A 25,783-nucleotide genomic window follows, 5' to 3' on the forward strand; every position below is an offset into this window, starting at 1 on the left:
GCATTTATTACATCCAGGATTATAATCACGATTTTTGATAAATTCCCATGTTGTATTCCTGTCTATGGAAAGTACTGCCGTGTTCAGACAATGGTATATTCATTTCTACTTGTATTTTTGGGGGCATTTTAACTGAAAAATTGGCCATGATCACCTATAAGATACCAAAAATTCTCCCGTTTTCCCTAAGTAAATCCCTGTGTTTGAAAATATGTCAAAAGCTCCCGTACATATAAATTCGGATCAACGCGATTCTTAAAATTTACACCTTAACGCGGATGTACTAACGACCGACTTGCGTTCAACTGCGCATCTGCCGCCCTGCGCCTTCTGAGATGTATTTGAATGAATATTTTATACCAGCTCCTGTTTCTGTGTCTTACAGCTGCTGGTACAGATAGTGCTTGTTCCCAGCCAATGGCGTTATTACTCACCGCTGCTCTCTTCTGGCTGATGATCGTTACTACTGCCCGGACCTGTGAGGGTGAGTCGGTTTAGTAAATCATTTTTGCTTTGTAGTCAGGGTTGGGATAAAAACCAAATAAGGGCAGAAGACAAGCTGGGACTATACAAGATAAAAATAAAAGACCTACAACTTATTAAAATCAATATAAAGTTCTGCATTTTATGTAAATCTAAACCTCTGTATTGCTTTATTTGTACCTCAATAGCACTGCGAGTCCTACTGGAGAAAAGTGATATATAAACTAAATTATTACTATAATTGATGGCAACTCTCTCTCTCTCTCTCTCTCTCTCTCTCTCTCTCTCTCTCTCTCTCTCTCTCTCATGTGCACCGAACCCCAAGTTTTGGTTTTGGATCTAGAGCTCCTTCAAGTTTTGGATCTGAATTTGGTTTTGACAAAACTGCCCTTGCGTGTTTTGGTTTTGGATCTGTATTTTTTTGATGCTGAGCATTTTACCAAATGGGGACATGTTGGTCCTGTTTTGTAGGCATGCCAAGGCAAGGCACCGTTAAAACGCTGGCCACCCTACGTATCCTCAGAGTTACTCAGATGCCCAATGTTCACGCAGATGGTACAATGCCTCGTCCTTGTACGAAGCTGCAGATCACAGAAGGCGGCAGGATTTGCCAATTTGCACAAGATGCCTCCTGCGGCACGAGCATATATTTGCACAGCAGCTGTGTCCACCCCTCAATCAGACCCAGAGTCATTCATGTATGCGTGGCAGAAAACACTTGGGGTCCTGGAGCATCCACTGATTGGCTGGACATACAGCACGCATCAATGGTTCTGAAGATGGACAGATGAGCTGGACTGCAGGGGACCAGTTGTGTAGGCCTGAGCCAGTGATATTTGCTGCACCATATGTCAGTGTAGTAATTATGCTGCAGCAAGTTTTCATTGGAATATTGAGACTGTCTTATGGTGCAGATCAGCATTTTCATATAACTCATACATGTGTCCCAGCCAGGGTTGTCTTAACAGCAGTGTGGGCCCTGGGGAAAGCAATGCACTGGGGCCCCTACCCACCCATTCACAGGAAAAAATGTAAATGGTCAATAAAACTAAACCCTCCTGCATGCCCATCAGACCTCCCACACATGCAGAGAGACTCTGTCTGACTGGTCTGAAGCCGGCGGATGAAGTGAAACTGGGACCAAGGTGAGTACTCGTCACCGGGGGGGATGGGCAGGGGGAGGTTAGATCAGAATACAGTGCACCGGTGGCTGGCTTATAAAAATATCACAAATTTACCAATTGGCTGCGGATTCATGGGGGCATGTTGGTGGGCCCCTACAAGCTTCGGGCCCTTGGGCAACTGCCCAACAAGCCCAATGGAAGAGATGGCCCTGACCCCAGCCCCCACATCTTGCATGACGGAGCCTGTCTGCACCTATCATACAGCCTATCATGCCCTGTACATGGTTCCCAGGTCTAGCGATTTAGTGAAGTAAACAATTGTGGATTAGAGGTCGGCGCTACACTTGGTGTGGTACGTAAAACTGACACAGTGGATGAAAGTGTAAAAAGGGATTTATTTATTAATTAATAAGATAGGGGGTCACAATGCCCCTTACGTATATAGCTTGTTGCAGAGTGGTGAATCTCAGTGGGGGAACTGGAATTCGGGGCAGGGTATATATAAGATGGTGGGGGTATGTATCAGCTGGGATACAGAGCAGTCAGTGATACTACCTGGGGTAGTGTACCATGGAGAGGTGTAGCTGTGAGTCAATCGAAGTCCTAAACGCGGGGTATCCAAGTCTGTGTCTGGCGGGGCGTCGTCCCGTATCCCCAGTTGGAGAGGTCAAATGAAGACAATAGTCAACAGGGTGTGTGCAATAAAAGCAGCACATAGGTTAGATGCCAGTTCACGTCTACACTCTGTGGGCCTAATTTAGCAAGGATCGCTATTCTGCTAATACGCACGCAGCGCAGTTGCTAATATCAGCGGTGATATGTAAATGTTTGTATTCGCATTGCGATCACAGCCTGACATAAGGACGTCCACTTCCCCTTACTCACATCCGTATAGTTAAACCATCGGTACAATTGAGCACCATCGCAGCCTCACGCACAGTTGCACAATCCCTGACCTTACTCAAAAATTGCTAACAACCGCGCACGCTATCTGACCTCACACAGCATAGGCTATCGCAGTGGATAATTTATGTACTCCCCTGCAACGGCGCGCAAACGCACTGGCACGCCTGCGTTTCCCCAACCACCCCTCTGTCACCACCCACAAATGGTGCTTCCTGTCAATCATTCTGCGAGGAGTCTGCGCAGCCTCTGCGATCGCAGTCCCGATCACAATAGCTAGTTTGCGCACACACACTGCGATACATACGCATGCTCGGAACACAACAATTGGCTGATTGCGTGCGTATTAGCTACTGAGATCCTTGCTGAATGAGGCCCAGTGTCCCAACATGTTACCCAGTGGCGCTACTCTAACAGCCCTTTTGTAACAAGATGGTGACTCGTGTAATTAAACATCCCGATCTAATTACTGTGTGTGTGCACCAGGCGTGTACAGGGGTCGTCATCTCACCCCTGTAATTACTAGTATATATAATATACAGGTAAAACGCCAGTTGGCCACAGAGTATTTATAATATATGTATATCAGTAATTAACAAGTGGACCCTTCAAATAGGGTCAATAAAATCATCAAATACTTTTACCACAGGTTGGCGACCCTCTGTGCTTGGCATCCATGCTTTACCAGCAAGTGTCTGCATGTGTATATAAAACACCTTTAAGTGTTACAAATATCTAAGTTACAGTAGGACAAGGGGGTTGGGTGCACCTGGCCGTATCCTGCTAGGGGCATGGCATCACAGAATGGGCACGTTCTAGTGTTTCCAAAGCGTCTGGCTGTTCTCAGCACTCTCTCTGGTGCGTAATCCGGGATCAGCAACAAAATACATTTTCTTATTTTATTTTTTCCCCAATATATTGTATATTTATGTTTTATTGAGGTACAGGAGAAATAAAGAGAAGCAGAACATTGAGAAGAAGCAATTAGGGGCCTAGTACACAAAAGTCAAAGTATTTCTCTCATTTTTGTTTTTGTTTTTTTTTGTTTTTACTGACGTAACAGAACCTATGATAAATCTAAGGGAGGACTCTGCAATTCACTGTAGCGTGATTCGATTTCTAGCAACTTTGGCAAAAAGTGCAGATTTTTAAATCATTTTACAAGGTGATTTAAAAGTGAAATCTGTATTACACAGCTTTGCCTAAAACAAAAAATATTTAGTAAATGAAGAGGCTCAAATGTCAGCACAGTTTTTTTTTTCTTCACTGCTTCTTGTACAGTGCGGTAATTTCTAATCTTTTTGTGTGTTAGCTCTGGCAAGTGTTACATGCTCATTTTAATCATCAGAAGCTGCTTGTGCTATCAATCCGTATCGCTGTGTGAATAAGACATCTTTGATGGGTAAAAGATGCACGAAAAGATGCTCGGCGCTTCTGAATCACACTGAGCTCCCGCGTTATGTGTGGCGTGACTTGTAGCACATGGAGGATAGATGTATGTGGGTACATCTGTAATTATCTGATTGGAAGATCCTGACAACACTTTTATCCTGGTGAAGTGAATAAAGGACTTAGGACCTCATTCAGACTCGCTTGCAAGCGCTGTGTATCGAGTGAGTGAGAGAGGGGGCTGTCTATTGGGGAGAGTAAGAGAGGGCTGTGTATTGGGGAAAGTGAGTGAGAGAGAAGGATGTGTATTTGGGAAATGAGTGAGAGGGGGCTGTGTATTGGGGAGAGTGAGAGAGGGCTGTGTATTGGGGGGAGTAAATGAAAGAGGGGGCTGTATATCGGAGAGAGTGAGAGAAGGTGCTGTGTATTGGGAAGAGTGAGTGAGAAATGGTGCTTTAAGTGTGAGGGCTGTGTATTAGAAAATGTGAGTGAAGAGAAGGGGCTGAGTGTTAGGATGAATGAATAAAGAGTATGAGCTGTGCATTGGGGAGAGTCAATGAATTGAGAGGCTGTGTATTGGGGAGATGTGAAGAGAAGTGGCTGTATCTTAGGGAGAGTGAATGAAAAGAACAGATTGTAGATTGGATAAGGTGAATGGAGTGAGGGCTATGTTTTGGGGAGATTGATTGAAGAGGGAGGCTAGGTATTGGGTAGAGTAAGTGAAGTGAATGACTGTGTATTGGGGATAGTAAATGAAGATGGGGTGCTTTGTATTGGGTAGGGTAAGTAAAAATAGGGCTGTGCTTTGGATAGAATGCATATAGGGGGCTGTGTATTGTAAAGAGTGAGTGAAGGGAGGAGCTGGGTATTGGATAGAGTGAGTGACGGGAGTGGCTGTGTATTGTGGAGAGAGTGGAGGGAGGAGCTGTGTATTGGATAGAGTGAGTGGAGGGAGGGGCTGTGTATTGGATAGAGTGAGTGACGGGAGTGGCTGTGTATTGTGGAGAGAGTGGAGGGAGGAGCTGTGTATTGGATAGAGTGAGTAAAGGGAGGGGCTGTGTATTGTGGAGAGTAAGTTAAGGGAGGGGCTGTGTATTGTGGAGAGTGAGTGAAAAAAGGGGGCTAAGTACTGGATAAAGTGGGTGAAGGGACGGGTTGTGTATTGGTGAGTGAAAGTGAAAGGAGGGGTTGTGTATTGGTGAGTGAAGGGAGGTGCTGTGCATTGGGGAGAGTGAGTAAAGGGAGGAACTGTGTATTGGGGAGTGTGAGTGAAGGGAGGGGCTGTGTATTGGTGAGAGAGAGTGAAGGGAGGGGCAGTGTATTGGTGAGGGTGAGTAAAGGGGAGGGGCTGTGTATTGGGGAGAGTGAGAGAAGGGAGGGGCTGTGTATTGGTGAGAGAGAGTGAAGGGAGGGGCAGTGTATTGGTGAGGGTGAGTAAAGGTAGGGTCTGTGTATTGGGGAGAGTGAGTGAAGGGAGGGGCTGTGTATTGGTGAGAGTGAGTGAAGGGAGGGCTGTGTATTGGTGAGGGTGAGTAAAGGGGAGGGGCTGTGTATTGGGGAGAGTGAGTGAAGGGAGGGGCTGTGTATTGGTGAGAGTGAGTGAATGGAGGAGCTGTGTATTGGAGAGGTTGAGTGAAGGGAAGGCTGTGTATTGGTGAGAGTGAGTGAAGGGAGGGGCTGTGTTTTGGTGAGGGTGAGTAATGGGAGAGGCTGTGTATTGGGGAGAGTGAGTGAAGGGAGGGGCTGTGTATTGGTGAGAGTGAGTGAAGGGAGGGGCTGTGTATTGTGGAGAGTGAGTGAAGGGAGGGGCTGTGTATTGTGGAGAGTGAGTGAAGGGAGGAGCTGTGTATTGGGGAGAGAGTGAAAAACGGGGGTGATGTACTGGATAGAGTGAGTGAAGGGAGGGGCTGAGTATTGGTGAGAATGAGTAAAGGGAGGAACTGTGTATTGGGGAGTGTGAGTGAAGGGAGGGGTTGTGTATTGATGAGACAGAGTGAAGGGAGGGGCTTTGTATTGGTGAGGGTGAGTGAAGGGAGTGGCTGTGTATTGGGGAGAGTGAGTGAAGGGAAAATAAAAACCGGCATACCCCCCCCCAAAAGAGCAACCGACCCCGAGCTTTTAGGGACACAGCACTGTGTCCCTAAAAGCCCGGGGCCGGTAGCTCTTTTTTTGGGGGGGTACACCGGTTTTTATTTTTAAACACTTTTTTTTTCACAGATGCACAGATGGTTCTCACTGAACCATCTCTGCATCTCTGCTTATTTTATTACAGTCAGCTGCACGCATCACGGATCTCCCTGTGCGTGCATCAGTCTTTTTTTTTTTAACAAATGACATCGCTCGGACGCACGATTCATCGCATGCTGAAAAAACAGGGCACAATCAGCATATGAATATGATGGATCATATGGAGTGCACATCTGATCATACAATCCATTTCTGTAGCCGTGGGAGCGTGCATCGGATCGCATCCGAGTTGAAAAATGCACGATTTCTGCACGATTGATCGTACGGTGCATCGAAAATCGGACAATCAGCCCAAAATCGTGCAGCTGTATGGCCAGAACTCCCCTCAGTACCAGCTGGACTAGGGCTGGCACAATCTTGGTGGGGAAATCCCCAAACTCCCATCTATGGTTCTACTATCCCTGGCTGTACAAGTCTAGAGCTGGTAATGAAAAAATTGGTGTGGGGGGGCACAATAATTAACCCCCTCAACTTTTCCAATACAAACTAGGTAGAAGCACTAGTGATGGTGCTGTTTAGAGGCGAGCACCCTAAGCATTTTTTTCTTAAAAATACTTAGGATTGTTTAGTGAGTTATTCTGGGGCATTTCCGGTGACTTTTTCAATTTGCTTTCCGTTATGCAGTTTGAGTCTCCCATATACAAATATTCAGAACTATGGAATATTCCAAAATACGGAATGTTTGGGGCATGACTGAGACACAGACCCCTTTGCTTTCTGATTGTTCAGTGTACACAAACTTTGTTTAAGGTGCAAAATTATTAAAAAATATTGTATAAAATTACTAGAGATGAGCGGGTTCATATTTCGGAGATCCGAACCCACCCGAATTTAGCAGATCCGAGACAGATCCAAGCAGGCTCGGGGTTTCCCACCTGACTCGGATCTCAAAACCAAGGCAACACCATAGAGTCAGAAATCTTGCGGTTCACAAGCTTACGTCTCTATGATCAATGTAGCATATAGGGACCATGCGGCGGACGCCATTTCACTCCGGCTATGGAGACTGAACAGGGAGGGTGGGTAGTGTAGGGCTGGGAGAGTTGCTGGTGTTGTTTGGTGTTGTGCTGTCTGCTGTGTCCTGGGTTGGTGGTGATGTGCTGTCTGCTGTGTCCTGGGCTGGTGGTGCTGTGCTGTCTGCTGTGTCCTGGGCTGGTGGTGCTGATCCATTCTGGGCTGGTGCTGTCTGCTGTGTCCTGGGTTGGTGGTGCTGTGCTGTCTGCTGTGTCCTGGGTTGGTGGTGCTGTGCTGTCTGCTGTGTCCTGGGCTGGTGGTGCTGTGCTGTCTGCTGTGTCCTGGGCTGGTGCTGCTGATCCATCCTGGGCTGTGCTGTCTGGTCTGTCCATCTGGGCTGGTGCAGAATACATCTGGGCTCTGCTGTGTCCATCTGGGCCCAAGTTCTGGACTCAAAAAAAAAAATAGTAAAAAAAAAAAACCCCAATAAAAGTGTTTTTGTGTAATATTTTTCTGTGTGTGCGTGTGTGTTAGGCTTAACCGCACAAGATCTAGCCAGCAATGCAAATTGCAACCTAGTGCTGCCTGACTCCAGTCATGATCAATCAGTGCTCTGGGTTCAAGTTCTGGAGCTTAAATAAAAAAAAAAAAAAAATTGTCTTTTTTTTGATCTTTTACTGTCTGTGTCTGTTTTTTGTCTAATATTTTTGTGTGTGTGTGGACGACTGCACGTGTGTAATATTTGTGACCGCACCTTGGCTACACTATCAGTGCTTGTGACACTGCTTCAAGATCACAGAAAATATGGAGGGCTGTCACATGACAGGAGAGCAAGGCCAAGAACCACATGTTGTAGCTGCCACCAGCAGTGCAAGGCTGTCAACTTCCTTGTTCTATATGAAGGCCCATGCCCCAGGGCCTAAGTCATGCCATCGATCTGGTAAAGCTACTTTTACTGAAGTTAAGAAAAATAAATTTTGAAAGGAAATTTGCCTTTAGATAAACAAAAATTTGGCAATATGCCCTTCACTACATGAAGTGGCAGGGGAAGGATAAGGTCTTGGCCTTTATTTAGGAAGACTGCTGATTCTGATAGCCCTTCGGAAAAAACAACTGTGTGCCCTGAGAAATCAAAATCACAAATCCCTGAGGAGAGTGCAAGTGTGTCCGCGGTTGCCATGTGTGAGCCCAACCTAAATACTAGTTTACTGGAGGATCCTTCAAGTTCCAACATTTGTGTGCCCTCTGTAAATGTGGGGAAGGGCAGTCAACATCTTGCAGATGTAGTCAGTGAGGATGCTTCTGTGGAATCGCACATGGAGGAGGAGGATACTTTGGTAGTTGAAGGTGCCTTGGATGATGAGGATGTTGATGATGAAGATGTTGGTGATGAGGATGTTGATGTCGAGTATGTCCTTTGTGTAAGTAAGGCAACAGCTGTTACCCATGGATTGAAAAAGCCAAAGCCCATTGTTGTCATGCCGGGGCAAAAGACAAAAAAACCCTACTTCTAACGGGTGGAATTATTTCCACCCCAATTCGGACAACAGGTGCCAAGCCATATTTAACCATTGCAAAGCAAGAGTGAGTAGAGGGAGGGACCTAAACCACCTGGGAACCTCCTCCTTTTTACGTCATTTGGAGCGCATTCATCAAATATCAAAGTGTATGTCGCCAAGTTCCAAAACTCAAAATGTAACAAGTCCAGTGTCACCTACCTGCTCCCTCTCTGTGGGATCCAAGCACCTTCGATCTCCAACACTAACACCTGCATCATCATCAACATCCTCATTCGTGATTGGAAGTAATTTAAAAAAACAATTGACTATTAAACAGTCCTTTGATAGAGGAAGTAAGTATAACAGCTGTCACCCAGTTTCACAACGGATCACTGATGCCATGACAGCTGTGCTAGTATTAGATGGTGAAATAATAAAAAATAAGGATGATAGTGTGGAGGAAGTGCAAAAGGAGGATGAGGGGGAAATTTGAGTCCTATCTGACACTAATGTGGATGTTGATGATAAGGATGTGGTTTGCGTAAATCAGCCACCAGTGGCAACAGTTCTTGCTAATGATAAAAAGAAAGCCAGAAAAGCAACGTCTTGGGTGTGGAATTATTTTAATCTAAATTCTGACAACAGTTGTGAAGGCATCTGTTCCATTTGTAAAGCCAAAGTTAGCAGAGGAAGGGACGTTAACCATCTAGGCACCTCCTCCCTGTTACGTCATTTGCAGTGAGTTCATGCAATTTGTTTAACAAAATTATAATTTGTAAATTAATAACAAGCAGTCCAGTATCAGCTACCAGCAGTGTGGACCAGAACATACAATCTCCACCACCAACACCCTCATCATCAACCTCCTCCTTAATAATTGAAGGTAGTCCTCCCAAAAAATGTTTTGTGGGGGTCCAAACAAACCAAGGAGTTCAGCCACGAAAGTATCAGTCCTAGTCGCTAAAGTGCTTGGTTTGTTAAACTGTGCATGTCCTTTTTCATATCCCACATAAGACTGGGTTGGAGGGACAATTCTATCTTGCACCTCTTTCCTTTACATTTGGCACAATTTGGGGCATTGCCGACTGACATTATTATAGTTTATTAAACTGCCATCCTGTCTGCCACTGCTGTGTGGCAATGTTTCATAGATGTCCTATATTTTTTTAAACTGCCTTGCGTTTGTGCCGCTGCTCTGTTGCTTACTTTAGCCAGCCATCTCGTTGCAGCCTTTGGCCTATATTGGTGAAAAGTAGTGAAATCACTATTGTGAGCTGTGAGGTGATTAGAATGCCTAGAAATGCCTGAAAATTATTGTTATTAAGGTCAATAATACTGTAGGAACAAAAACAGGCCCAAATCATGTGGTTTTAGCTGTTTAATAGTCAAATGTTTTTTAAAATTACTACTAGTAGTAGACTTCTTCATCCCTTTCTGGGATGAAGAGCCACCCCAGCAGCAGTAACAGACATAGCACTTAAGGATTTTTCTGAGGAATCTAGGATAGGAGAGGAGTCTGTCATGTTTTTGAAATTGGATGCAGGACTACTTCCAATCATGATTGAGGATGTTGATGATGATGCAGGTGTTGGTGGTGGAGATTGCAGGCACTTGGATCCAGATATAAGGGAGCAGCTAGGTGACACTGGGCTGATTGTGGTTAGGTTTTTTGTCCCCAAAGTTTCTGAATTTGAAACACCCTTTTCAATTTGATGAATGCACTGCAAGTGACGTAACAGGGAGGAGGTTCCTAGATGGTTAAGGTCCTTACCTTTACTCACTGTTACTTGGCAATTTTTAGAAATGACTTGGAAAAGGTTGTCCGGATTTGAGTGGAAATAATTCCACACATGAGAAGTGGATTTTTTGGTTCTTTGCCCAGGCATGGTAACAATGGGATTTTTCCCAACATGGGCAACAACTGTTGCCTGATTTACAGTTTTTTCACAAACATCCTCGGCATCAACATCCTCATCATCCTTGTTGTTATCGCCAACTACATAAATATCCTCCTCATCCTCCTGGTGCAATTCCACAGAAGCATCCTCAATTTCTACGTCAGAATGTTGACTTGTGCTGCTCATCCCCCCATATGCAGAGGGCACACAAAATGGTGGAAGTAGGATCCTCTTCAAGTGCAGTATTAGAAAGGTCAGGCTCACACATGGCAACCGTAGACAAAACTTGGACTCTCCTCGGGGATCTGTGAGTTTTCTGAAACAATTTACATATTTTTGGTACCTCTTCTACAAGCAGAAGGGCTTAAATAATCACAACTAGAACCACCAGTCATAAATAAAGGTCAGGGCCTTATACTTTCCTTGCCACTTCGTGTAGTGAATTTGCCAATTTTTTGTTTCTCTAAAGCTGACTTAGCTTTAGATTTTTTTTTTCTTTAACAGGGTAAAAGTTGATTTTTTTAGCCTGACTTTTTGGCCTAACTTAAGCCCTGGTACATCAGCCTTCATAGATGACGTTGACGTCCTTGCATCGTCATCATGACTGCTGCCGGCAGCTACAAGACTGGTATGTGGATCCTGCTCTCCTGTCATGTGACTGTCCTCCATACTCACTGCGGTCTTACAGCAGTGTCACCAAGCAATTATAGTGCAGCTAAGTTGGGGCTAACGCTCTCAACCACACACAGAAAAAAATGTTGTTTTTTTTTCACACTGAGGGTGTAGAGCACCCCTGAAAGAGGCAGCAGCCCCTTGACAGACAGCAACAATGCACCCCTGCACACCTATATTGCTGACAAATGTGGCTAACATGCACAGAAAAAATAATTGTATTTTTCTTTTTCACACTGGGGGTGGAGCACCCCGGCACACCTACGTTGCTGACAAGTGTGGCTAACCCGCACAGAAAAAAAAATATTTATTTTTTTCACACTGGGCATGAAGAGCACCCTTGAAAGAGGCAGCAGCCCCTTGACAGATAGCAGCACAGCACCCCTGTGCACCTACGTTACTGACAAGTGTGGCTAACACGCACAGAAAAAATTGTTTGTTTGTGTTTTCACACTGGGGGTGAAGAGCACCCCTCATGGACAGAGCACCCCCTGGACAACACAGCAGAACAGCCAGCCCCTATGGACAGGACAACAGCCAGCCAGCCCCTATATATGGACAACAGCCAGCCCCTATATATGGACAACAGACAGCCAGTCCCTATGGATGGACAGGACAACCTCAGTCACAACAAAAACCAGCCTATATGTACAGCCAGCCCTAAGTTTGGGTGGGTTTGGCTTTCAGGGAACCGAACTTGCTCATCTCTGATTTATATTATATTTAGTTTGGTTGCTTTACCCAATTTGTATTCATTCATTTTTTTACATTTAATAATAAAGGTCAATGTTTAATATTTCCTGTAGCATAGTGTTCCCCATCTATCGGAGTTATCATTTCTCTCTTTCTCTTTGTACTTGGATTATGGACTGCGAAGAAGCACCTCTGCATTGATTTCTGTATTTATGGGGTTTTCTCCTACATAATGAATCCTATGTATATTTTTTGGACTTCCCAACATATTTAGTATTTTGATCTATTCCTGTGCTGCATACCCACCTTCCCATCTTTCCCCCTTTTCCCCTCCATGTATAAGCCTGGCTGGGTCCTGGCACCCTGTGAAGCCAGAAATCTGCATCTGCCGTGAGGACAGACCTCTTCATTTTTAGCAACTGTGCAAGAGATTCAGAGACATAACTTCACAAGTGGATGTATAATTAAGTTGTGGTCCGGCCAAACCAACCAAAATTCAAGAATGGCGCAAACTCCTGACGTGAACACTCTGTGCATGTTCTTATCCGAGAGCTCCAGTAGCCCCAGTCACAAGGATCTGATGGGCCTATTCATCAAAACATCAAAACTCGCTGCAAGTTCAAACACAGTCAGGGCCGCCAAGAGCCAAGGCGGGCCCCGGTAATAGGGGGCATGGCCTAATCTCGGGAGGCGTGGCAACGCCCCCTTTCCGAAAAAAATAAAAGAAAAACGATTTGCAACGCCGTGAAGGGGGGCGCTCTGAGCCCCCTCAGCCCGGCGCAAAGCCAGGGGGGGCGCGATCAGTGTGATCGCTCCCCCGCACAGGGCATAGGAGACTGCTGTGGCTGCTACTCAGCAGTCACGAGCAGTCTCCAACTGCAGCTCAGCACACGCTGTGTGCTGGGCTGCTGTGAGGGAGGGGGGGCGGCGTCGGACCCCTCGGGAAGCCCGGGCCCGGGTAATCTGTACCCGCTCCCCCCCCTCTCGGCGCCCCTGAACACAGTTTAGGAGGCACTCATCATGTCTCATTCATAATGCCTCATTCATAATGCCTCATGCCCTAAACTATCACTTCCGAAAAACTGCTGTTTCTACAAAGCAGTTTTTCATAAGTGAGAAACTTTTCACTGCCTGTCTTCAAGCTGTGCATGACGATCTGGCCCCCTCTCTCCCCGCGGGGCTGCGTTGTCCCGTCTGAACTGCCCCCTTCGTGTCCCACCGCATCTCCTCAGCCCGGCTCACCTGTCTTCTCTCGATGAGCCTGCCACATGTCTGCAGTGCCACGGAGCTCCGGGGCTTGGCAGTGCAGTCACAGTAGGAAGGGATCTGAATAGATCCCTGTGCCATGTGGCTGCCTTGTAAATCTATAGGGGGCTGAATGCCATCTCAGAGTGGCGTACAGTAACATCATCAAGTTAAAAAAAAATGCTTTTATGGAACTTGATGAAAGGCCCTGATACTTATTTTTTACAAAAGTATATGAAAATGTTAATTAGCACATTCTATTGTGAAAAATAAGTGACGATGAATAGGCCCCTGAGAGATAAATGTTTCACCAATGAGTCAAAGAAAATGTAATATACTTTACACAGCATGAATTTAGCAGAATTATTGATAAACATTTGCAAATGACTAGTTATTATGTAAACAATATTAATATAGATATAAATGCTAATGGTTGTGATCACTCATCTCTTATGGCATTTTTTTATTTTTTTAATTTTGATCACAGTTAAAAATGTCGCACTTAGAGGCCGCGCAACACAATCTACAAACGTTGAAGTTTTAAGCTCAGCTATAAATGCCATAGATGGAAACATGGATCCTATCTTCCAGCATGGCTCATGTTTCTCTACCGAAACTACACCCTCGCCCTGGTGGAGAGTGGATTTATTGCAAAGCTATAAGATACACTACATAATGGTCACCAACCGAGGAGACTGCTGCCAACATTATCTGGATGGAGCTGAAATTCTTGTTGGTGACTCGCTGGACAATAATGGGAATAACAATCCAAGGTGAGTATTCATTTGCTCTTATTCCATGTTGGGTGTGTGTGTGTGTTATTTTAAATTTGTGGTAAGTTAATGCATACTGTATGTTATAGAAAAAATGCAAAATAGTTGAATGCCTACATTTTAATCAGTTATTATCTATTATTCTAATTATCCTTTATTCATGTGGCACCAAAAGAGTTCTGCAGCACCTCACAAATTACATAACAAATGAGCAAACAAGAATAAAGTGACTTACAGTACAATATAATGCAGGACAAGGACATAGCAAACACTCACAAAAGCAACAGGGCATCAGCACCAAATGTGAGGTGCCCTTGTGAAGAGTTAGGAGTAGACAATCATATAAGTAAGGGTATGAAAAGCACATGGGGAAGAGGGCCTTGCTCGTGAGAGCTTACATTCTAAAGGGGAGGGGCAGAAAGACAGCAGTGACACAGATGGGGTAGACAGTAAGGAAGAAGCATGGAGCAGCAGGTTAGGATGAGAGCTGGAAGGCTTTGATGAAGTAGTGAGTTTTGAGAGCTAGTTTGAAGATTTACAGAGAGGTGGAGAGTCTGATAGGAAGAGAGTTCCCGAGGTAGGGAGCAGCACAGGCAAAATCTTGGAGGCGGGAGTGGGAGGAAGTAATCAGTTGGCAAGAGAGGCGGCATGCATTTGTTGAGTGAAGTGGGCAGGCAGGAGAGTCAAGTGAGATGAAATCAGAGGTGTAAATGGGAAAGGATTGGGTGAGGGCTTTGTAAGTAAGTGTAAGAACCTTGAATTGGTTTCTGAAAGGGAAGGGGAGCCAGTGGAGGGCTTGTAGGAGATGGGAGGTGGATGTAGAATGTTTGGAGAGATGAGCCAAGCAGAAGCATTGAGGACAGATTGGAGAGAGGTGGGAGTAAGGGAGGCCAGATAAGTGGAGGTTACAATAGTCCAATCTGGAGATGACCAGTGAGTGGATTAGGGTCTTAGTTGCTTCCAGGGTGAGAAAGGGTCTGATCTTGGAAATATTTTTCAGATGGAAGCGACAGGACTGTGAGAGGTGCTGAATTTGTGGTTTGAAGGAGAGAGAGGAGTCAAGGATAAATACAAGACAGCACACTTAGGGGCTAGAGGAGATAGTTGTGCCATTAATAGATAATTAAATTGTGGGAAGTGAGGTAAAGCAGGAGGGTGGGAAGATGATCAGCTCAGTCTTAGAAATGTTAAGTTTAAGAAAGTGCTGGGTCATCCATGAAGAGATAGCGGAGAGGCAGTCAGAGATACAAGTGAGGAGAGAGGGGTAGAGGTCAGGGGAGGAAAAGTAGATCTGAGTATCATCAGCATAGAGATGATATTGGAGGCAAAAAGAGCTGATGAGTTGACCTAAAGAAGATGTATAGAGGGAGATAAGGAGAGGTCCAAGAACAGAACCTTGGGGAACACCTACCATTAGTGGAAACAAGGTGGAAGAGGAGACAGAGAAGGAGAGGTCAGAGAGGTAGGAGGACAGCCAGGAGAGGGCAGTATCATGTAGACAAGGAAGTGAAGGATCTGCATGAGGAGAGGGTGGTCTACAGTGTCAAAAGCAGCAGAGAGGTCAAGAAGAATGAGCAGAGAGTAGTGGGCCTTGGATTTAGTAACAAGGAGGTCAATGCTGGCTTTTGGGGCAGCTTCAGTGGAGTGGAAAGAATGGAAGCCAGACTAAAATGGGACAAGCAGGGAGTGGGAAGAAAGAAAGGCAGTAAGGCAGTTGTAGACAATACACTCAAGTAGCTTGGAGGCAAAAGGGAGAAGAGAGATGAGTCTGTAGTTAGAGAGAGTGTTAGGATCAAAGGTAGGTTTTTTTAAGAATGGGGGAAACAAGGGCATGCTTGAATGCAGAAGGGACAGTGTCTAATGAGAGGTAGAGATTAATGAGCTGGGCAAGATGGGAGCAGGTAGAAGTAGAGAGATAGTGGAAGAAGTGGGAGGGGATAGGGTCAAGGAGGACTGGATGAGGGCTGTGACTTCCTCTCCTGATACAGGAGAGAAGGATGTCAGAGTTGGTGAGATGGATTTTAAGTATGAAATAGAAGTATTCTATGAATGACAAGCTGTTATTGCAAATTGATATCAACCATATTCAAGTCCAAGAAATGTGTGTGTCCTGACAAAGAGCTGGAACTCATTCACAAAATTAATTTATCACATATGAGGCCTATATACTTTATCAGCAAAGTGATAAATACCCCTAAAACCTATCATTCCTTTGTCACATCATGCCAGAGCCTATCATTCCTTTGTCACATCAAACCAAAGCCTATCATTCCTTTGTCACATCACGCTGAAGCCTATCATTCCTTTGTCACATCACACAGGGCTGAGCAGCATGACCTCTGTTCTCACGTCACACTGTGGAGTGCGCACAGCCAGGGGAAGGGGGAGCTGGGCAGTGTCTGAGCACTCTGCTGGAGATACTTAATAAAAAAACATTTATAGCCAATGCCGCCGGTTGAAATACTGTTGGCGGAAGCCCGATCGTAAGAGATCCCAACAGGGGCACATAAGTATACTAAACTTCCCCCTCTCCCCCTGACCCTCTCTTGGTGGTGCCTAACCATAACCTCCCTGGGGGGTGCCTAACCCTAACCCTGGTGGTGCCTAACCCTAACCTCCCTCTCCACACCCTAAACCTAACCCTTCCTGGGGGTTGCTAGCCCTAACCTTCCCCCGGTGGTGCCTAACCCTAATCTCCCACCGGTGGTGCCTAGCCATAACCCCCCTCCCCGCAGCCTAACCCTCCCCGGGGGGGTACCTAACCCTAAGTCCCCCCTGGATTGCCTAAACCTAACCCTCCCTCCCCCCATGGCTAAGAGCTAAGATGGGCTGGCTTACCTTTGTTCGGGAAGTCATCTGTCGAGATTCTGGTGTCAGGATCTATACGGGCATTGGGATTTTGATGCCTATCTTTAGTCTTGAGTCAGGATTTAGACAGATGGCTTCCCGGCCATCAATATTTCAATTACATCACCTGATAAGCAACTATCCCGGCAATGCTGTTTTGTCAATTTTACCTTAGGTTGCAAATGAGCACTGCGAAGGCCAAATCCCTCTTTGGATTCTGGATCCTCTTCTCATTGGTAAAGACAGGCCAACACCATTGGAAGATAATGGTTTTTTAAGACTTTTTGTTTTCCTAGCTTTATAAATAGCACTACCGCAATGTCCCTATTCATTGTAAGGGACAGAAGCTGATTGGTTGGTATGGGCAACTTCTTCACTTTATATCTCTCCAAGATTTGATAAATCTCTCCCCAATAGAGGAGTATGAAGAGGTTTTTGCTGAGCACAAGGGCCACAACCAATTCATACAAATAAGGATATCCTCATGGAATCTAGATAATCAAAGTGAATGGGACAATATTTTCTTAGTATTATGGATCTCAGTGTGGCCATGAAAGGTTAGGTTGGATTTTTTTTAGGATGACATAGTATTGGTCCATTTGCCCTACTTAATATGAGGCAGGAGTTTCAGAAGGCTAAATCACTCCAACAGTAGCATTTTTGTTAGGAACAACTCAGTGTTAGGACAGGTATCATCAGAAAATACCAAGACATCACCAACACAGGCCACCACAAAATGGTCCAAAGGGAATCGGTATGTAATTCCGGCTGTCGGGATGCCTCCTGTCAATATACTGACAGTGGCTTCCTGATGGTTGGTATCCTGACAGGGGTCAAGTAAGTATACGTACCCTCCCCCGTTCTCCCCCTAAACCTAACCCTCCATTCTTGTAGCCTCACCCTAAGCCTCCCCAACCAGTACCCTAAGCCTAACTCTCCCTGTTAGTGCCTAAAACTAACCCTCCCCCTTACTGCTTAACTCTAACACCCCCCAGTGGTGCCTAACCCTAATCTCCCCCCTACGAGTGCCTAACACTAACCCCACTACACTTCCTTAAGCTAAACCTCCCTCCCTGCGACCAACAACTAAGGTGCCCCTGACTTACCTTGTTCTGGATTCTGCCATTGGGATTAAGATAGGCATCAATATTTCCATGTCGGGCTTCCCCTGTCAGGATTCAGACTGGCGGCATGCCGTCCGCTCTGCCATGTCTATTATAAAGTTCTGAAACAGGATGTTAGTGAGGCCAAATGGTATCATAGTGCCTGTAACAGATTTGAAAGATAGTCATTAATTCATCCCTCGGTCTAATGCAAATCAAGTTGTAGCCCATCCAAAAATCAGATTTCCAAAAAATCTTTTCAGTTTGCAATTCTTCTAATTATTCAGAGTTACTCAAGTTATTTAATGAAGTTCCCTGTAACCTGAAAGGTTGAAGCCTACTAACCAACATTCAGGAGACTCCCCAATCTCAGGTGACTCTCCTGGATGCCCAGTAAAATATTAAAGTGGGTGGTGTACGCTGCTGGAGGATGGGATATTCGCACAGAAATTGCATCATAGCATTTCTGTATAGTGGAGGGTGGGGCCACATGATGACACGATCATGGCACCACACACCCAGCATCACCAACTTGCCAGCGCCAAACCCCCAGATATTCCACCAGACTGACGCTTCCGAGAGGGAACATCCAGGATGTCAGCAAGCGTGGGTGGGAGGTCAGTAAAGCTTGAAAAAGTGTCCGCAGTGTCTTCATACATCTTTTAGCGATTTACTGTTTTTTACATTGTTGTCTGTGTTTTTTTTTCTTCGTTTGTTTGTTTTTTATATTTTTTTATTTTTTATTTTTGCTTACCCAAACCCCACCTCACTTCCCTATCCCTTACCCATCTCCCCTCTATTTCTTCATACATTTTTTTTGCGATTTATTTTTGTTTATATTGGTGTCTGTTTGTTAGTATGTCTGTGTGTTTTTTTTTTTTGTTTTTTTTTTATTTATTTATGCAAACACATCCACCCTGTGTCATACACTAAAGGTGCCCACACACAGTGATTTTTCATCCAATTTGGCCGATTTCGAAGAATCGTGATGACGAATCGGGTAAAAAAAGTACAAATTGTGAATTTATACTCACAAGCATGATGCCGATGCACGTCCCCACTCGTCGTACCTCGCATCCTCTGATCTGCCGTGCTGTAGGGCAGATTAGTCAACCTGGAACACGATGGAAGCCGATCGTGAGGGTTTTTTACCTCGCGACGAATCGTAGAATTCATCGTACAACGCAGAATTTGATTGACAGCTTGCTGTGCACTCCCCATTGCCATCTTGTGCAGCATCATGTATGGAGGAAGATAGATGCACTTTGGGAGCCTGCACACTGAAGTCTTGTTTGGTTGGAAGTTTGGTGAGTATTTGTACAGTTTAAATGCAACCACACTGACCACCAATATGTGCTCCCCACTGCCCACCAATGTGTGCCCCCAGGTAATAAATGCATGACCCAGCCACCGCCCGCTGTATTGAGGCGGGCGGTGGCTGGGTCATGGATTAAGCTCCCACTGCCAACCAATGTGTGCCCCCTTCCTGACCACTAACTTGCAATCAATGTCATGGGGCCACCTAATAATTAATTAGAAAACCAGTCCATTTTTTTAAAATTAATAGACAAAAATATTTAATCAAGATAAACAAATACATTCCAGGAAGATTATTCATACTGAAATAACATATTATATTAATAATAAACATGTTTAAAATCAATTCAATACAGATAAAATAAAAATAAATTTTAAGTAATATTATAAAAAAATAAATAAATAAACACGTATTTAACAAAATAATCACCATTCATTTCATTTAAAAACACACATCATTTAAAGCTGGGGTCTTCTACCTTTTGGTGTCCAGCTGTTGTGGAACTACAGATCCCAGGATGCCCTGCCACCCACCCTTGGGAAATAACAGCATGTTTATTTTTTTTTAGGGCATCCTGGGATCTGTAGTTTCACAACAGCGACAGCCCAAAGGTGGAAGACCCATGCTGTCAAACAAAGAAAAACATTATAGAAATGAACACATGACATTCCTGTTAAAGAAAACACAATTACAATGCCATAACAAACTTTTAAAAACCTGTAAAAAAGAAAATATTAAAACATTAAAACTGTTAACTATAACAACATTAAATTTTTAAAACCTGTAAAAAATAAAATATTAAAACATTAAAAATGTTAACTATAACAACATTAAACTTAACAAAACTATATACACAAATATTTAAATGTCCTTCTTTTTCCTCTTCATAGATAATGTCCATGGAGAGTGAACGTGAATTCGTTACAGGATTCATTGAAATCCTGCCCTCGAAAGAGTGTCTGTGGAAGATCAGTTCTCGGATTTACCACAACAAGTCGCACAAGTTGGCCGCACTAGAGGAACTTCTGGAGTATAGGAAAAAGTACATTTCTGTTGCAGACCTGAAAACTGTCCGGCAAAAGATTCAAAATCTCAGGACAGTGTACATAAAAGAAAAAAAGAAGGTGGATGACTCCAAAAAATCAGGAGCCGGCACAGATGATATATATATGTCTGTGCTCTGGTACTACCATATGATGTCATTCATCAGTGATCAAGAGCCTCAAAGGGAATCAATTATCTTGATGGCTGAGCGTGAAGAGGAGGTTGCAGAAGTGCCTGGACCATCTGCAGAAGTGTTGGTAAGTAGTGACACAGTTTAAACCAAAATCCTAAATGTTTTTGTTGTTAAATCCCAATTGTCCAATTTAGTCAGTAGTTCACAGACAGTCCTCCTGCCATGACACAGCACCTGGTCCGTTAAAATAGGCCATGTACTCCTCCCTCACTTCTTTGGCACGTGCGGTGGATGTTGTTGTAATTGGTGGTGTAGACACAGATGTCAAATGTTCAATGTCCTCCAGGGGTCCTACATCTTCTGTTCTAGCTGGGACTGGTCCTCGTTGAGTAGATTTTCTTCGCAGAAAGTTGTGCAGCACACAGCACGCCATCACGACCCAGTCTATCTTCTCCACACGTAGATTGATGGTGGTGTGGAAAATGCGGAAGTGGTTGCTCATTATTCCAAACGCATTTTCCACAATTTGCCGTGCCCGGGATAGACGGTAGTTGTAGATCCTCTTCCCTCTGGTCAGGCCCCTCTGTGCAAATGGCTTCATCACATGTTCATGTAATGCAAAAGCCTTGTCTATAACGAAAACGTAATTTAGGCCATGCTTTGTCTGGGCCAGTGAGGGCAAGTTGAGGATTTTGTTGGCAAGTCTCTGGTAGAAAGCTGTCTTTTTGAAGGACCCACCATCTGAAGCACGGCCATTCTTGCCGACATCCACAAACAGAATTTCATAGTTGGCATTCACCACTGCCATGAGAACGATGCTGAAGTATCCTTTTTAGTTGTAGTAATACGATCCGGTGTTGGCAGATGGGTTGATGCGGATGTGTTTCCCATCAATGGCTCCTCCGCAGTTAGGGAAATTCCAACGTTGTTCAAAATCTTCCGCGATGCTGGTCCACTCCTCCATGGTGTTGGGAATCTGTAAAAATAGTAAAAAAGGGGTTAAAACATAACTATAATATTTTCTTTTTTTTTTTCCTATATAGACTCCGACCTAAGACCCTGATTTAACATCCACACTGGACCTCAGTCTGTTCGGTGGTGACAGTGAGGCGGAGAATACCGCAGAAGTGGAAATTCCACTTCCACCTGGACCCTAATCTTCTTCTCAACAACCACAAAAAAAAAAAAAAAAAAACAAGGGAGAAAGGAGAATCTTACTGAACGTGAGGACAATTTTTTCCAAAATGCAGAACAGCTGCTGCAAAAACCCCCTGATGCAATTGATGATTTCACAGCTCATGTGAACAGCACATTGAGAAATATGGATACAGATATCCAAAGAAATTTTCTCAGGTTAAACTACGACCTGTTGAGTCGCTGTATGAGCAAAAATATCTCCAATTCTACATACATAGCAGACCCAATGCTATTTTCCCCTGCCCCAAATAGGGATGTCCATCCCCCCCCTGCCCAGTTAGATATTACTCCCCCACCAAGCACCCCAAGCACCAGCACAACCTTGTATAATGCTCTGCTGGATGCAGCGGATGAGTCGACCCAATATACAGAGATGTACATTTTTTCTTGCTTTTAATATCACCAAATTTTATGAATTCTAATAGGTTCTTGCTGCATGGGATAGGGTTGTGTGGCACCATTTGGACAAGGTCAAAACGCACATGGCACAAGTACACATTGCTGGAAGCCGGGGCCACAATGTGTACTTGTGCCATGTGTGTATTGGCCTGTTCAAACTGGCGTCTGACCCACCCTATCACATACAGCCAGCTACCTATTGGGATTCATAAAATTTGGTGATATTTAATTATTTTTTTTTTTCTTGCTTTTAATATCACCAAATTTTATGAATTCTAATAGGTGCTTGCTGCATGGGATAGGGTTGTGTGGCACCATTTGGACAAGGTCACTACGCACATGGCACAATTGGGATTCAGAAAATTTGGTGATAATGTTGTTTTGTAAAATTGTTATTACAAATGTATATTGCACACAGTTTAGTGCACACTTTCAGTTGCCTAAAGGTCAGTACACTTTGTACTTAATGCAGGCTATTTTTTTCTATTTGTTTAAAAAATAATGTGTGGTGTTTTTTTTTTACTTACCTTGCAATACTGGTACTGTAGCACTTTAACAATAGCTTTGCAGGTCTCTGGAATGATGACGCCCAAGGACTGAGGTGAGATGAGTATCCCAAACTTCAGGTCTTCCAGTGACCTTCCTGTAGCCAGATACCTCAGGGTAGCCACCAGTCTCTCTTCAGCAGGGATTGCCCTCCGCCACCTTGTGTCCTGTCTCTGGATGTGGGGGGTCACCAGATGCAGCTATTCTTGGAAGCTGGCGTCATCCATGCGCAGGTAGTTCCGACAGTCATCCGGGTTGCTCTCCTTAATCTCCATCAGCAGGGACATGTGAGAGCGGGTATCCCTTTGTAGAAGCCACTCCTTGGTCCAGCATGCTCTCGTCCTTCTTCGCTGGGCCCTTTTCCTAATCTCCAGGACACCGGCTTCAGCGACCAACACTCTATACTAGGGATGTGCAGGCTCGGTTCTACTCGGTTCCGTTCGTTTTTTTTTACCGAATCTTATTGGGTTTCAGCTGCCACGAGTTTTGGATAGCCAATAAGATTCGGTAAAAAAAACCGAACGGAACCGAGTAGAACCGAGCCTGCACATCCCTACTCTATACCGATAGGGACGCATCAGTACAGAATTCAGGAACAGGATAGAATGCAGGTAGGTAGCACACACTTGCAGGTAGAATAAACTTTGTAAAAGGCAAGCCAAATACAAAGAGCACAGTAGCAATGTACAGGATTCAGCAGGAATACACTTAGCCTCATCTAGTAGCAGAGCAGAATGTACACAGAGTTTAATGGGGCGCCTGCTTTTTATACTGCCTAGATAGCCCCTCCCATTGTTATGGCTATTTAAATTTCCCACCAATAGTCAAGAGACGATTTTTTTTTTTTTTTTAAACTCACGATTTGTTATGGCCAATCTCACGATGCGTACGATCCGATAGATTGCGAGATCGTAAACAGATTGGGTGTCTTTTTTCCAAAATCGTGATCACGACAGCAAGGGAGCTTCCATGAAAGTTCATGAGGAAATTGGACAAGAAATCGTATCGTGAGCACATCGGTATATGTGTGGGCACCTTAATACGTTCAATTAGCGCTCAGTGTGGTAACATTTACCTATATACCAATCCAGTAACACAGAGCAGCTTTTTATTTTTTTTAGTGCAGCAAACTAACATCCTCTAAGTCATACAGGAATTACTTGAGAACTTTCTTTGCCAGGGATAAATTCTAAATTTAGAGGCACAATAAGTACATCTGAAAATGACAGTACAGCATGTGTCAGAAGCTCCATAAGACAATCATTAGGTGGATGAGGAGGCAGTCTATCAATTAACTCACATGTGACACATCACCAGACAAAACAGGAGTGGAGGTGCCCGAAAATGGTGGTGGAGCAGGATAAGGGAGAGAGTTGTGGCGCAGACCGTGAGTCAGTGGCGGGAAGAAAGGGGGACGGGCAGGTATGCCCGTCCTTCCTTACACACCTGGGGTCACGGGGTGGCCAGTCAGCGTTGGCCAGGGCTGGGCAGGCTGGGAGGGTTAAAGCAAGGGGCAGGGGGGAGGCTCAGTACTCAGGGTGGAGCAGCACAGGAAGCGAGAACCCCCCAACCTTCCCTAAGAGACAGTGTGTGAGCGAAAGGGGGAGGGGGAAGTAGACAAACCTATATAAAAAGAAAAAGAAAACATGTTGAGCAAACTAATGTGTAAATAAATGGAGCTGTGTTTCTCTTGCAGGGGTAAAAGTGCTTCTTGTAACCATGAGTTTGTTTTCAAAGGGACGGAAGGGCGTTTTGTTTGGTGTGGGAAGAGATGTTGAACTTCAAATGATTGTATTGCTATTGCATTTTTCACAGTTGTCGGGCATCGAGAAATAAGCAGTGCGCAAGGCATAGTGATTGAGGAGAGCAGAGGTTAGCAGATTCATCCCCGGTGAATGACCGTACGCCCGGCTCCAGCTTTGGACGGGTGGGCCTATGGGCTGCGTGCCAGGCGAGCGTGATATGCGTCAGGGGGCAGTGTCCCTAGGGATCGTAGCTGCGGTGCCTACTGGGTAGATGGGGCATGCTCCAAAATTAATTGGAGAAACCAGAGGCGGGGACAACGGAGTTAGCCTTGCCCACTGCTTCTGTCGATGCCCTGCAAGATGTCAATAAGGTAAAATAAATAAGGCTGTGATCGGAATTGTACCCAAAACTTTGCCTCTGTGTCGAATTCTTGGGCGGAGGGTAAGCTGGGTAATAGCAGGTTGCAGGCAGGTGTCGCTCTCTGCCCCTTAACACGTGCACTGCAGATATTCTAGAAGAGCCAGACAAGCACTAAAAGTTCCAAAATCAATGTGTGTTTTTGTTCTGTAGGTTCGGGAAGATCACAACCATACCACTTGGTGGCACTGAAACCTTCCACTCTATCACAGAAGTGACGGGCCGATACGTGAACCTCATTCTACCGGGAAGGACAGGATGCCTAACTTTTTGTGAAATTCAGGTTTTCGGAGTTCCTGTATCTTTTCAATGTAGTATTTAATGATCACATTTACTGATAACAATGAAGAATTTCCTCCAGCGCCAAACTTTAATCTATACACAGAGAATAAATTTAAATGTTCCATTTGTGTGATGGGGAAAAATAGGGGTTTAAGGGAATGGTTACAGAAATTATATGAATCATTTGACTAGCTTATCAAGATGGGGTATGTATAAGAGGGGTATGTGATCACAATTTGGGGGCCAGTTCTGCATCTCTTGAACTCACGCTGCATGATTTTCCTGCTATTTTGCAATAAACGAGCGTTTCCTATTGGATCTTTCCTTCATTTGTTTTATTTGATAATAAGATTGCCATAACATGTTCTAGAGCAAAGATGTGACTGCACAGCTGTTTCCATATATGTATTTTTCTAGTATATATATATATATATAGATGAATCTGAAGAAAATATATAATCACCATCAGCTGCATTTTCGTCATATCCAAAACATGTACCCAGTTTATGTAGGTGCAATATTATCTTCTTGTAGGTAGCATATTTGAAGATTTCGAAATGTGATGCAAAGGGCTGTGTGTGCGTGCCCTGGTGGTGGTGCACATAAGGGCTGTGTGTGTGCCCTAGTGGTGGTGCACATAAGGGCTGATCCTGAGTTGCACGCAGACACAGCGGTACCTGTGACTTTTGCTGCAGCCACGCATGCGTCTTATGCTAATGCAGTGGCTGATTTCATTAATTTTGAGACACCCACTTGCAGGTTCTTGCGGAAGTGCAGTTCCAACTAGGGATGCACTATAGGTACACCACCGGACGCTCCATCAAAACTTGCACTGGCTCCATGCAGCTGCAGTTTCTCCATTCGAGAATGG

The 25,783-nt window shown here is 44.6% G+C and overlaps 1 protein-coding gene across 1 annotated transcript in view; it reads left to right on the top strand.

The window, feature by feature from the left end:
• Nucleotides 1-385: 385 nt before the first annotated feature.
• Nucleotides 386-25,783, top strand: part of LOC148513533 (uncharacterized) — a gene marked incomplete at its 5' end in the record, with an annotated part of 116,921 nt that continues 91,523 nt past the window's right edge. The window contains 3 exons of the mRNA XM_088481750.1: nucleotides 386-484; nucleotides 13,595-13,880; nucleotides 24,784-24,941. Coding sequence (XP_088337876.1) covers nucleotides 386-484; nucleotides 13,595-13,880; nucleotides 24,784-24,941 — 543 coding nt within the window. The remainder of the gene's footprint in view (nucleotides 485-13,594; nucleotides 13,881-24,783; nucleotides 24,942-25,783) is intronic.

The sequence above is a fragment of the Taudactylus pleione genome, unplaced genomic scaffold (assembly GCF_031769625.1).
Source record: "Taudactylus pleione unplaced genomic scaffold, aTauple2 ptg000277l, whole genome shotgun sequence".
Classification (NCBI taxonomy): Eukaryota; Metazoa; Chordata; class Amphibia; order Anura; family Myobatrachidae; genus Taudactylus; species Taudactylus pleione.